At 45.5% G+C, this 14489-nt stretch overlaps 1 protein-coding gene across 1 annotated transcript in view; it reads right to left on the bottom strand.

The window, feature by feature from the left end:
* Nucleotides 1–5719, bottom strand: part of LOC123761070 (mucin-5AC-like) — a 21565-nt gene extending 15846 nt beyond the window's left edge. Inside the window, exon 1 of the mRNA XM_069329193.1 lies at nucleotides 5504–5719. Coding sequence (XP_069185294.1) covers nucleotides 5504–5719 — 216 coding nt within the window. The remainder of the gene's footprint in view (nucleotides 1–5503) is intronic.
* Between the last annotated feature and the right edge of the window lie 8770 nt (nucleotides 5720–14489).

Genomic DNA, 14489 nt, shown 5'->3' with positions numbered 1-14489 from the left:
ATATATATATATATATATATGTATGTGTGTGTATGCAAGGTCGATTCAATACGCATAGTATTTTTTTTATATCAGTAGTAAGGTATTTATATTTTTAGTATGTGGGTGAATCATTTACAGCGTTGTGGTTCCAACGAAAGTCGTCAGCGAAGCACTTGTTCCGGAATTGTTCGGACGTCATCAGTTGTGAGTCGTGTGTAAACAGACTTTCATTCATAAACGGGGGGGTTTGGCGGGTGCATGGAATGGACTTTGGGGTCTTTGTTTAGAAGACGAGCTGATTCAAGAGAAAACTAGATTGTTTTCTTCAAGAAGTGCCGGGCCAACCAGGCTGTAGTGGATATGTGGGCCTGCGGGCCGCTCCAAGCAACAGCCTGTTGGACCAAACTCTCACAAGTCAAGCCTGGCCTCGAGCCGGGCTTGGGGAGTGGAAGAACTCTCAGAACCCCATGAAGCAGGCCGTCTTAACGAGTCCCAAACATAACCCAGGAACTTGTTTTCGATCCCAATTCACGAGTGTTGTAAGTAATGTTTGAGTCACTAAAGGTATGTGCAACTTTATACAACTTAAACTCTATTTTCTATATTTTATCCAAAAGGATTTCGCCTTTTTAGGCATAATATTCAGTACTCTACTTAAGTAGTCATTATACCCTTGTACAACAACACTCCTGCCAGTCATTATACCCTTGTACAACATTACTCCTGCCAGTCATTATACCCTTGTACAACATTACTCCTGCAAGTCATTATATCCTTGTACGGCATTACTCCTGCCAGTCATTATACCCTTGTACGACATTACTCCTGCCAGTCATTATACCCTTGTACAACATTACTCCTGCCAGTCATTATACCCTTGTACAACATTACTCCTGCAAGTCATTATATCCTTGTACGGCATTACTCCTGCCAGTCATTATACCCTTGTACGACATTACTCCTGCCAGTCATTATACCCTTGTATAACAACACTCCTAACAGTCATTATACCCTTGTACAACATTTCTCCTACCAGTCATTATACCCTTGTACAACATTACTCCTGCAAGTCATTATATCCTTGTACAACATTACTCCTGCCAGTCATTATATCATTGTATAACATCACTCCTGCCAGTCATTATACCCTTGTACAACATTACTCCTGCCAGTCATTATACCATTGTATAACATCACTCCTGCCAGTCATTATACCCTTGTACAACATTACTCCTGCCAGTCATTATACCATTGTATAACATCACTCCTGCCAGTCATTATACCCTTGTACAACATTACTCCTGCCAGTCATTATACCATTGTATAACATCACTCCTGCCAGTCATTATACCCTTGTACAACATTACTCCTGCCAGTCATTATACCATTGTACAACATCACTCCTGCCAGTTATTATACCCTTGTACAACATTACTCCTGCCAGTCATTATACCATTGTATAACATCACTCCTGCCAGTCATTATACCATTGTATAACATCACTCCTGCCAGTCATTATACCCTTGTACAACATTACTCCTGCCAGTCATTATACCATTGTACAACATCACTCCTGCCAGTTATTATACCCTTGTACAACATTACTCCTGCCAGTCATTATACCATTGTATAACATCACTCCTGCCAGTCATTATACCCTTGTACAACATTACTCCTGCCAGTCATCATACCCTTATGCAACACTACTCCTGCCAATCATCATACCCTTGTACAACATTACTCATGCCAGTCATTATACCCTTGTATAACAACACTCCTGCCAGTCATTATACCCTTGTACAACATTACTCCTGCCAGTCATTATACCCCTGTATGACAACACTCCTGCTAGTCATTATACCCTAGTACAACATTACTCCTGCCAGTCATTATACCCTTGTACAACAACACTCCTGCCAGTCATTATACCCTTGTACAACATTACTCCTGCCAGTCATTATACCATTGTATACCATCACTCCTGCCAGTCATTATACCCTTGTACAACATTACTCCTGCCAGTCATTATACCATTGTATAACATCACTCCTGCCAGTCATTATACCATTGTACAACATTACTCCTGCCAGTCATTATACCCTTGTACAACATCACTCCTGCCAGTCATTATACCCTTGTACAACATCACTCCTGCCAGTCATTATACCCTTGTATAACATCCCTCCTGCCAGTCATTATACCATTGTTTAACATCACTCCTGCCAGTCATTATACCATTGTTTAACATCACTCCTGCCAGTCATTATACCATTGTTTAACATCACTCCTGCCAGTCATTATACCATTGTTTAACATCACTCCTGCCAGTCATTATACCATTGTACAACTTCAAAGTTTCACTTAACTAGTTGTGTCTCGCGCAGTTGGAATTAACTTAAGAGAGTCGACGGAGTTTGAAGATAATATATAAGATTTGATGTTTTTAAAATGTCTGGGGTTTCCCCTTAAGGTCGGGGCGTGGTGTTTGGTACTGGGTTTTTATGATTATGTATTTTTCTGTTTGTTTTGGTATTATTATTTTCAGTTTCTGTTGTTTTGTATCTTTGAGTTCCTTTATGGTCCATTAAATGTCTATTATTTGGCTATTATGGTAGTGGAAAGGGTTACAGAGGCACATAATGGGCTCAGGGACTGAATTGTGGGGTTCAGTCCCTGAGCCCATTATGTGCCTCTGTAACCCTTTCCACTACCGCCCACAAGATGGGTATGGGGTGCATAATAAATGAACTAAACTAAACTAACTAACCGGTGTATTGTATAACTGACCGCAACATTGTCTCTACTTCTCGAATCCAAGTACCCAGCACCCACCCAGGTCCTCCCAGCACCCAGCACTCACCCAGGTCCTCCCAGCACCCAGCACCCACCCAGGTCCACCCAGTACCCCGCCCATCCAGGTCCTCCCAGTACCCCGCCCATCCAGGTCCTCCCAGCACCCCGCCCACCCAGGTCCTCCCAGCACCCAGCACCCACCCAGGTCCTCCCAGCACCCCGCCCACCCAGGTCCTCCCAGCACCCAGCGCCCACCCAGGTCCTCCCAGCACCCAGCACCCCACCCAGGTCCTCCCAGCACCCACCCAGGTCCTCCCAGCACCCAGCACCCACCCAGGTCCTCCCAGCACCCAGCACCCACCCAGGTCCACCCAGTACCCCGCCCATCCAGGTCCTCCCAGCACCCCGCCCACCCAGGTACTCCCAGCACCCAGCACCCACCCAGGTCCTCCCAGTACCGCACCCACCCAGGTCCTCCCAGTACCCCGCCCACCCAGGTCCTCCCAGCACCCAGCACCCACCCAGGTCCTCCCAGCACCCAGCACCCACCCAGGTCCTCCCAGCACCCAGCACCCACCCAGGTCCTCCCAGCACCCAGCACCCCACCCAGGTCCTCCCAGCACCCAGCACCCACCCAGGTCCTCCCAGCACCCAGCACCCACCCAGGTCCTCCCAGCACCCAGCACCCCACCCAGGTCCTCCCAGCACCCAGCACCCACCCAGGTCCTCCCAGCACCCAGCACCCACCCAGGTCCTCCCAGCACCCAGCACCCACCCAGGTCCTCCCAGCACCCCACCCAGGTCCTCCCAGCACCCAGCACCCACCCAGGTCCTCCCAGCACCCAGCACCCACCCAGGTCCACCAAGCACCCAGCACCCACCCAGGTCCTCCCAGCACCCAGCACCCACCCATGTCCTCCCAGCACCCAGCAGCCACCCAGGTCCTCCCACACACTCTCGCCTGTTCCTCCGGATGTGAGATGATTCACTCGCCACTTCTCTCTTTCTCTTTGTCGCTTAAGTTTATTGGTAACGCTGATCTTTTGTTGTTTTGGGGGTGTTCTTAACTAATGTTAGTCTCTCTGTCTCTGTCTCTCTCTCTCTCTCTTTCTCTTTCTCTCTCTCTCTCTCTCTCTCTCTCTCTCTCTCTCTCTCTCTCTCTCTCTCTCTCTCTCTCTCTCTCTCTCTCTCTCTCTCTCTCTCTCTCTCTCTCTCTCTCTCCCCCTCCCTCCCACCTCATCTGTATACCTCACAACACAAACAGCTGACACATCATTACCGGGAAGGAAGAATGAGAACACGACCCCACGAGACGGAGTGATGCGACGGCCGCACATTAAGTACTTATTAGCATTAAATATTCTCCCATTTACTATATATATATATATATATATATATATATATATATATATATATATATATATATATATATATATATATATATGAATATATATATATATACATACATATATATATATATATATATATATATATATATATATATATATATATATATATGCGAACAAGCCTGAATGGTCCCCAGGACAATATGCAACTGAAAACTATATATATATATATATATATATATATATATATATATATATATATATATATATATATATATATATATATATATATATATAATATATATATATATTAAATGGCTCCATATAATAAGCTGGCTAGCAAAAGAATTAAATGCCTAATTAAATACAATTAAATATCAATTAAATACCTAAATACGGACTCTTTCAAGACATTGTACAAAGCTTAAGTTACATCAGTACCGGAATATCCGTCCTGGCATCCGCAACCTAAACACACGCGATCAAAATTGAACAAGAGTACAAATGTTTACAACATGGTTATTGCCAGAACTAGAATAGGCTAAAGTCGCTATATACATCTAACAACAGAAGAGACATGATGGTAATGTAGAAGATACTGAGGGGGAATAGGCTAGGGCAGCCAATATAAATTAGTTGAAAGTAGGACATGAGGATATAGGTCGAAGCTAGTACCTAGAAGCTGTGAGGATATAGGTCGAAGCTAGAAACGCCAGTCGGTCGATAAAGTGTAAGGAAGTACTGGTATACGTTGTACTGGGGGTCAACAAGGGGGAATGTACTGACTGCAGAAGTTGTGGAAGCCACCTCCATACACAACCTTTAGGTCACATTCGACAACAAATTCAAACGCCAGAATAGTTACATTATAAGGTAACAGATAGAGCCAGGCTGGTATAGATAAGGAACTTGACCTCACTGCTCTGTGGTCACTGATAGGTCAGAATTTATTAACTACTCTCTCAGAGTAGTTAACAAATGAAATGCATTAGGCATTAGGCAGTGATGTGGTGGAGGCAGATTCCATATACAGTATCAAATGTAGATATGATAGAGCCCATTAAGCTCAGGAATTTGTACATCAGTTGATTGACAGTTGAGAGGCGGGACCAAAGAGATAAAGCTCAACTCTCGCAAGCACAACTAGATGAGTACAACTACCATCACCACCACCACCATCACCACCACAACATCATCACCACCACACCACCATCACCAACCACCACCTCCACCACACACCACCACCACCTCCACCACACACCACACACCACCACACCACACACCACCACAACCACCACCATCACCACACACAATTACAACCACCACCATCACCACACACCACCACCACCACCTCCACCACACACCACCACCACACACCACACCTTATATTCCACACATGCCGTAGAGTTGGTGTAGATAACGGTGAGAGAGCTGGGCTCCAGGAGGCCATGGCCTCCGATGTGTGTCAGACAGGATCCAACACCCTCCCTATACCTTCCTTCTTTTCCCTCTATACTCCCTCCTCTTCCTCCGCCTCCTTCTTTCTCTTCTTCATCCTCACTGCCATCTATTTCCTCCATATTCTCCAGCTTCTTCATTTTCTCTTCCGCTTCCTCCTGTTCCTTTTCGTCCGTTTACTTATCCTGCTCTTCTGCCTCCATGTTCTCTTCCATATTGATAATAGGTCAAGATACTTGTCACTTGGTCAAGGCCTACTTGCCCGAGGCCCAGCTCGGGCAAGTAGCTATTGCGCCACCTTGGGCATCTCTAGCAGCTGGTGGGCGGCCCAAAGTGGGTAGTGGGGGAGTGCTTCCTCCCTCCCCGTGGACACAGGAAGTAGTGGGTGGCTGGCTAGTGGTCCACCAAAGCGTGAATTGTGGTTCCGCTTGACCCACTGGAGGAAGGTGGGGGCCCCCTTGCCTAAGTTAAGTAGTGAATCATGGCCCCGAGTGGCTGCACATAGTGAGGGACGGGGCGACGTGTGCCAGTGCAAGGAGGGGCCAGCCTGAGCAGGTGCCCTGAGCCCCCGCACGGAATACATGAGCAAGCGTGCAGGAGAATTTCATCCCACAGGTGCTAGTGAGGGCCTGGTACCGTAGCCTCAGTTCCCTAATATTGCATCACTGCAGCACGAGAGAGTTGCGTGCCCACTTCTGCTGCCTGCACCCCCCCCCCTTCTCCTTGCAATGCCCCCCTCTCCCCCTCTCTAGAGTTCCCTCCCTCCCCTCCCTCCTCTCTTCCCTCCCTCCCTGAGCCCAACCAGTGACGGGGCCCGCTGGTACCAGTCATTCATGCCCACAGACAGCGTAACATTCCCGGGCGTTGACTCACCCCCATTCATAGCCTGCTCATACCTCTTGACCACAACAACATTCCAGGTTACACCTGTGTGTTGCCTGCACTCTCAGGGGGCCTATACCACCTGGGCTTGTGCCTGGTGACTGGCTGTCTTGGTGTGTAGGTAATGTTAGTCTCTCTCTCTCTCTCTCTCTCTCTCTCTCTCTCTCTCTCTCTCTCTCTCTCTCTCTCTCTCTCTCTCTCTCTCTCTCTCTCTCTCTCTCTCTCTCTCTCTCTCTCTCTCTCTGTCTCTCTGTCTCTCTGTCTCTCACACACACACACACACACACACACACACACACACACACACACACACACACACACACACACACACACACACACACACACACACACACACACACACACACACACACACACACACACACACACACACACACACACTCAAAGTCAACACCTCCGTGATTCCAAGGCGGTGATTCACTAACAGGAATGCCTGGGTCGTGACCACTGTCAAGCACATCCCGCCTGTCCCTCCATTCTCCGTCTCTGTGTAACCCGTCCTTTATTTTGACCTTAATGTTAAGGCCTGTCAACCTCCGGAGGATTATTACGGTCACGGTCAACCTGTCCCTTCGCATAATACATCATATTTTGACCTAACAATTCCCCCAACGTCAAAATATGATGCGTTACAAATCACAGCGGGTCGCTAAATTGATGGGCTGTCACGTTTTCTATTCGTGAGGTAGGTTAGGTTAGGTTAGTTTAGGTTTGGTTAAGTTAGGTTTGTGCAATTTAGTACATAATTTTTGTGACGTTGTGGAGAGGACGGGCTGCACCATAACAGCCTATAGTGACTATCCAGCAAGTATACTTTTTCCCCTAAACACTATCCCCCGTCTGAAGTAAACTCACTGTCTGAATACACAGAGAAATGAGGTACACCTCTTTGGAATATATAACCCCCCCCCCTCCCATGTGAACCCTTTGTGTGTATGTGTAATTGTGAGAAGAAAGCGCTAAGTCAATAAGACTATACTGTATAGTGTATAAGTATAACTTATACACTATGCACGAGTGCTTATCTGAATATATGTGAATATAAGTACTCATCTATTCGCACAATCGGGGTCGAGCTTCAGTTTTGTGTACAATATATACAATACAATACAATAGCCTCACTAGAGCTATTGTATCATTAGAGCGATACAATAGCCTCGTGTAGCTGTTTCCTAACTCCTTAAATGTGTCGTATCTACTTTTGAATTCAGGCATAAAATCCGCTTTCTCCAAAATAATTATTTCCTGGAAATCAAGTCTATTCTCTGTTTTTACATTGTAGTTCTTAATTAACATTTCTATGGGTTGTTTAGATACTTTTGTGTCTATGTTCCCTTATTCTATGTTAAAAAAAGTGTCTATCATGATCTAGCTAGTAGATTACATTGAATATGTTTTGTATGTCGTGATCATGTCTGCGTTGCTTTATATTTTTCGAGTCACGTAAGATTCAGTTCTTTCAGTTTATTCTCACAACTCAAGCCTCACTGCTCTGGTTATAAAGTGGTTATCTCAAACGTCTCCAGTACTGTTAAGTTTGGATTCATTCTCAGTAGATCAGAAGACCTTTCCTTTGTGTAATTGAGAAGATCTCCTGAAATCTCTGGATGAGTTCTTCGCACACTTCTCTGTCATTCTCAGTTATGTCACCTGCTTTTTAACTGTTGCTGTCCCACTCATATGGCTTTCAAGCAGCTGTTGGATTGTTGCATCGATGCATCTAAATTACCTCTGTTCTTCTCATTCTAACTAGTACTCTTTCTGGTTCTCTGGTATCCCTCTTTCTGCTTTCTCTCGTTCGTTTATTGTAGGTTTTCTATGATCTGGTCTTTATTCACTTTGCTTCTTACATCCTTGTTTTATGCCTTTCCTTGTCCTCCCCCTTTCTTGAGAAACAAATTTGTCTGTTAAGTTCCAGCATTTATTGTTATGGAAGTCAATTATTTTTTGGTGAGGTCTTCCCTCTGAGTTCTGTTTACAATGATTTTCCTGACAGAGATCAGCGTGGAAGTAGTTAGTTGACGGGAGTTTGAGAAGGAGATGGCAAGCGGGATACTGGACACGATCTAGTGTTGCAGGATCTGAGGTCTCAGGGCTGGGGCAGGTAGGGAGAAGAGAAGTGCTGGGACAGTGGGCTGTGAGTTGAGTGCATGACCTCAGCTCACAGTGAGTGTGAGGGGTGGGAGAGTGTAGAGATGGGGAGGAGTTTATCATTCTCATTGGATGTTGGTCCTATGGGCATCAAGCTGAAGAACTTGAGGTTGCCATACCTATTCCTTGTACCAGTGACTACCGCGTGTAGCTTCCGGGGATCAACATCCCCGCGGTCCGGTCTCTGACCAGGTATCCTGTGCCTAATATTCTTTTCTATAGCTGCAGTACTCGCCTCCTTTCTCAAATCCTTCGGTAGATAAACTTTTTTGTAACTTTGTTCATGTTGGAAATTGTTTTTCTTCTTCATATTGCCTCTTTTTTCTTGATTCGTTTGTAAATATTATCTTTACCAGCCGATTTTATTTTTTCATGTATTAGCCTAATCTGAAAACATTCTCTATTTTCTTGTCTTCTCGTTCCATATATTTTCCCTTCAAACACCTCTCTCTCTCTCTCAGTATTTGTTTCCTGCTTTTCATTCCTCTTATCTAACAGCTTTTGCCTCGTTTATTTCATCCACTACCATTTTTCTCTTTCTAGCAGCGGGCATCAATGTGCGTAATTATGTGTTTTATCTCTCTGATTGCCTGACTATAAAAATGTTCGTGTTAGGGTATGTATTGCTTGACTATACAGTCTGATTGCCTGCCTGTATGATTGCCTGGTTGTGTTAGGGTAAGTATATTCCTCTGTATCTGCATATTTGCATCTATGTATATCTGTGTTTGCTTGCTAGCCTGTCTCTGGCCCTGTATATTCTTTTACACAGGTGTGTGTGCAGAAGTAGGTGACTACTGACTCATGTTAGCAGGCTGATGGCTTTCCTTCCCCCATATATCATGCTAAGCCAAACCTTACTAGTTTTCCCTGGAACACAACCCGACAATCGGTAAGCAGCCAAGCACTCTAGTCCTGCTGGGTGAACAGGGCGAAATAGTATAAGGAATGGTACTCAGCCAGTTCTGCCCAGCCAGGACTCGAACTCAGACCAAATCGCTCGCGAGGCGCAAGAGGACGAGTGTGTGTTATCCCTACGGCACCAAGACCTACCTCCCCCCTTCAACTCCTCTCTCTCTCTCTCTCCTCTCTCTCTCTCTCTCTCTCTCTCTCTCTCTCTCTCTCTCTCTCTCTCTCTCTCTCTCTCTCTCTCTCTCTCTCTCTCTCTCTCTCTCTCTCTCTCTCTCTCTCTCTCTCTCTCTCTCTCTCTCTCTCTCTCTATCTGCTCTGACCATTACCTCCAATTTGGCTCATGTCCAAAGAGTATCTAATATATCCTACTTGTCGGGTGTACGTGTGTGTGTGTATGTATGTGTGTGTGTGTATGTGTGTGTGTGTATGTATGTGTGTGTGTGTATGTATGTGTGTGTGTGTATGTATGTGTGTGTGTGTATGTATGTGTGTGTGTGTATGTATGTGTGTGTGTATGTATGTGTGTGTGTGTATGTATGTGTGTGTGTGTGTGTGTGTGTGTGTGTATGTATGTGTGTGTGTGTGTGTATGTGTGTGTGTGTATGTATGTGTGTGTATGTATGTGTGTGTATGTATGTGTGTGTGTGTGTATATCTAATATTTAAAACTTGTGTCTGCAGAACTGAGCTATTAGCTCTTGTACCCCGCCTTTCTAACCAATTAATTTTTCCTTCATTATATCTACTACATATATTTATCTCTAACATAATCACGCGCGCGCGCACACACACACACACATACACAAGATAGGAGAGCTCGGGAAGACATGATCTCTATCTACAAAATTCTAAGAGGAATCGACAGGGTAGATAAGGATAAACTAGTTCAACACGGGTGGTACTCGAACAAGGGGACACAGATGGAAACTGAGTACCCAAATGACTCACAGTGACGTTAGAAAGAACTTTTTCAGTGTCAGAGTAGTTAACAGATGGAATGCATTAGGCAGTGATGTGGTGGAGGCTGACTCCATACACAGATTCAAATGTAGACATGATAGAGCCCAGTAGGCTCAGGAATCTGTACACCTGTTGATTGACAGTTGAGAGGCGCACTCCAAGAACCAGAGCTCAACCCCCGCAAGCATAACTAGGCGAGTACAGACGACGGGCCCCCACGACCCTGGGGCCCGTGCCGAGCTCAACCCCCGCAAGCATAACTAAGGCGAGTACAGACGACGGGCCCCCACGGCCCTGGGGCCCGAGCCGCGCCACTACTCCATCTGAGTGACTGTCATACGGTATTTTTGGCATCAGTGAGGTACAGGTATCGGGTGTTGAGGCGCCCATGATGTAATCCCTGGTGGTGTACCGCATGACCACGGCCTCCGTCATGGCGCTAGTGTGGGGGGAGGGGGGGTCGTACCTGTTGCTGCCGTCGGGAGAGTGTGAGGGGTTAGCGCTTGGACCCCGGCTTTGTTCACTGTTGGTAAGCTCTCTCCTGACCGCTTTTTATTGGTTGTATACATGTCTCGGTTACACACATATGTTTACGCCCTCGTACACACGTACGCACACACAGAAATCAGGAAGCGAGAAAGATCTGGGGATTGATAGGGGAGAATTAGGGGAGACATGATCACTACCTACAAAATTCTCCAAGGAATTGACAGGGTGGATAGAGATAAACTATTTATCATGGGTGCTACACGAACAAGGGGACACAGGTGGAAATTTAGGATCCAAATGAGCCATATAGACATTAGAAAAAACATTTTCAGTGTCATAGTAGTTAAATTAACAGATGGAATGCATTAGGCAGTGATGTGGTGGAGGCTGACTCCATACACAGTTTCAGATGTAGACATAATAGAGACCAATTGATTCAGGAATCTGTACACGAGCTAATTTACAATTGAGAGGCGGGTCGGAAAAGCCAGAGTTCAACCCCCGCAAGCACAACTAAGTGAATACAACTAAGTGAAAGAACTAGGTGAATACACACACACACACACAACAAAAAATAAATGCAGACGACAAACCCAAGGTTTACTCAATGTCAGCTAGCAAAGTAACTAAGTATAAGGGCCTGGAGAAACTATAGATTTTTTTTTCTTTTTTATTATTTTCTACCACAGACGTGGCCACACAAACTATAGAAATGACAGGACCCTAGTGAGCAGAAAAAGATACCAGAGTGCCAGGAATGAATACCTCAGGGTGAGAAGAGAGGCAGAAAGACAATATGAAAATGACCTAACAAGCTAGGCAAAAACTCAACCCAAATTGCTGCACAGTCACATCAGGAGAAAAATAACAGTGAAGGAACAGGTAATAAAACTGAGGATAAGGGTATTAAGAGATAAACTATTTATCACAGGTGCTACGCGAACAAGGGGACACAGGTGGAAACTTAGTATCCAAATGAGCCTAGACATTAAAAAAAACTTTTTCAGTGTCATAGTAGTTGCTGAGCGGACAGAACACTGGACGCGTGATCCTGTGGTCCCGGATTCGATCCCGAGCGCCGGCGAGAAACAATGGGCAGAGTTTCTTTCACCCTGATGCTCATGTTGCCTAGCAGTAAATAGGTACCTGGGAGTTAGTCAGTTGTCACGGGTTGCTTCCTGGTAGTGGAGGCCTGGTCGTGGACCGGGCCGCGGGGACACTTAACAGCCCTGAAATCATCTCAAGATAACCTCAAGATAAGGGTAGACAAATTCACTACAAACGACAGGAGTGTGTGCGAGGAACTCAATAAGAAATTCCAGGAGGTCTTCACAGTAGAGGAACGGTAAGTCCCAGAGATAGGAGAGGGAATATTTAACCAAACTCCACTAGATGAGTTTGTGATTACCAGTGGGGAGGTGAGGAAGCATCTGCTTGTGTTGGATGTGACAAAAGCTATAGGCCCGGAAGGAATCTCACCTTGGATACTGAAGGAAGGAGCAGAAGCTCTGTGCATGCTACTGCATGCCAAAAATTTTGAAGACGGCTAATGTAGTCCCGATATTCAAGAAGTGGGATAGGCAGGAGGCACTGAACTACAGGCCAGTGTCCCGAACCTGCATACCATGCAAGATGACCGAGAAGATTGTGCAAAAAAAGCTAGTGGAACATCTGGAGCGAAAGAACTTTGTAACACAACATCAGCATGGGTTCAGGGATGGCAAATAATGCCTCACAGGATTAATTGAATTCTACGATTAGGCAACAAAAATCAGGTAAGAAAGAGAGGGGTGGGCACACTGCATATTTTTGGATTGCCAGAAAGCCTTTGACACAGTACCACACAAGAGACTAGTGCAAAAGCTGGAGATGCAGGCAGGAGTGAAAGGAAAGATGCTCCACCGGACAAAGCAGTACCTAAGCAACACAAGACAGCGAGTCACTGTAAGGGGTGAGGTCTCGGAGTGGCGAGGCGTCACCAGTGGAGTCCCACGGGGATCAGTCCTTGGACCTATACTGTTTTTGATAAATGTAACTGTAACCCAGTCTGAATAGACTCGTTTCTCTCAATGTTTGCTGATGATGCAAAAATTACGAGGAAGATTAAGACAGCGGAAGATAGTATGAGGTTACAAGACAAGCTGAAGGAACGGTCCAACAAATGGCTACTAAAGTTCAACCCGAGTAAATGTTAGGTAATGAAACTAGGTGGAGGAAATAGAAGACCAGACACAGAATACAGGATGGGAGATGAAGTCCTTCACGAAACAGACAGAGAGAATAATCTAAGAGTAGATATCACGCCAAACCTGTCTCCTGAAACCCACATCAAAATAATATCAGCGGCATATGCGAGGCTGGCTAACATTAGAACAGCCTTCAGGAACCTGTGTAAGGAATCATTCAGAACCTTGTATACAATATATGTAAAACCAATCCTGGAGTATGCAGCCCCAGCATGGAGCCCGTAGCTTCTCAAGCCCAAGACGAAACTGAAAAAAGTTTAGAGGTATGTCACTAGGTTAGTCCCAGAAATGAGAGGCAAGAGTTACGAGTAAATACTGCGTGAAATGCACCTCACGATACTGGAAAACAGAAGAGCTCGGGGTAACATGATCACTACATACAAAATTCTCAGTGGAATTGACAGGGTAGACAAGGATGGATTATTTAACACGTGGTACACGCACAATGGGACACAGGAGGAAGCTGAGTACCCAAGTGAGACATTAGAAAGAACATTTTCAATGTCAGAATATTTAGTAAATGGAATGCACTAGGAAGCGTTGTGGTGGAGGCTGACTCCATACACAGTTTAAAATGTAGATATGATAGAGCTCGAGAAGCTCAGGAATCTGTACACCAGTTAATTGACAGTTGAGAGGCGGGACCAAAGAGTCAGAGCTCTGCCCCTGCAAGCACAACTAAATGAGTATACTCACTCAGTACTCGTCACTCACCACACAATATGAGAGAGCACTTGAGTGCCGCCGCCACCACTCTCCACACTCAACACTGTCCTCTACTGTCAGGACACAATTACCGCCACTGGATACTTGAAGGGGCCGGGCAGGGGGGTATGTGGGGGGGGGGTGGTGAGGGGGCTCTGATCCCTGTCTGATTGTTCTTTGTGCTGAAGATGACAGCAAGATATCTTCAGCATGGAGTTGGCGCCCGGATGCCTTTACGGGAACTAAGTCTCGTGTACCTAGAAAAAAAAAAGATTAGGGGAGATATGATAACCACCTACAAAATTCTCAGGGAAATTAACAGGGTGGACAAAGACAAACAATTTAACACGAGTGGTACACGCACAAGGGAACACAGGTGGAGATTGAGTACTCAAATGAGCCACAGAGCCACAGGGACGTTAGAAATAACTTTTTCAGTGTCAGAGTAGTTAACAGGTGGAACGCATTAGGCAGAGATGTGGTGGAGGCTGATTCTATACAGTTTTAAATGTAGATATGATAGAGCCCAGTAGACTCAGGAATCTGTA

This window comes from Procambarus clarkii, chromosome 22 (genome assembly GCF_040958095.1).
Source record: "Procambarus clarkii isolate CNS0578487 chromosome 22, FALCON_Pclarkii_2.0, whole genome shotgun sequence".
Taxonomy (NCBI): Eukaryota; Metazoa; Arthropoda; class Malacostraca; order Decapoda; family Cambaridae; genus Procambarus; species Procambarus clarkii.
Note: the sequence above shows the minus strand (reverse complement) of the source record. Positions and strands in the feature narration are given on the sequence as shown.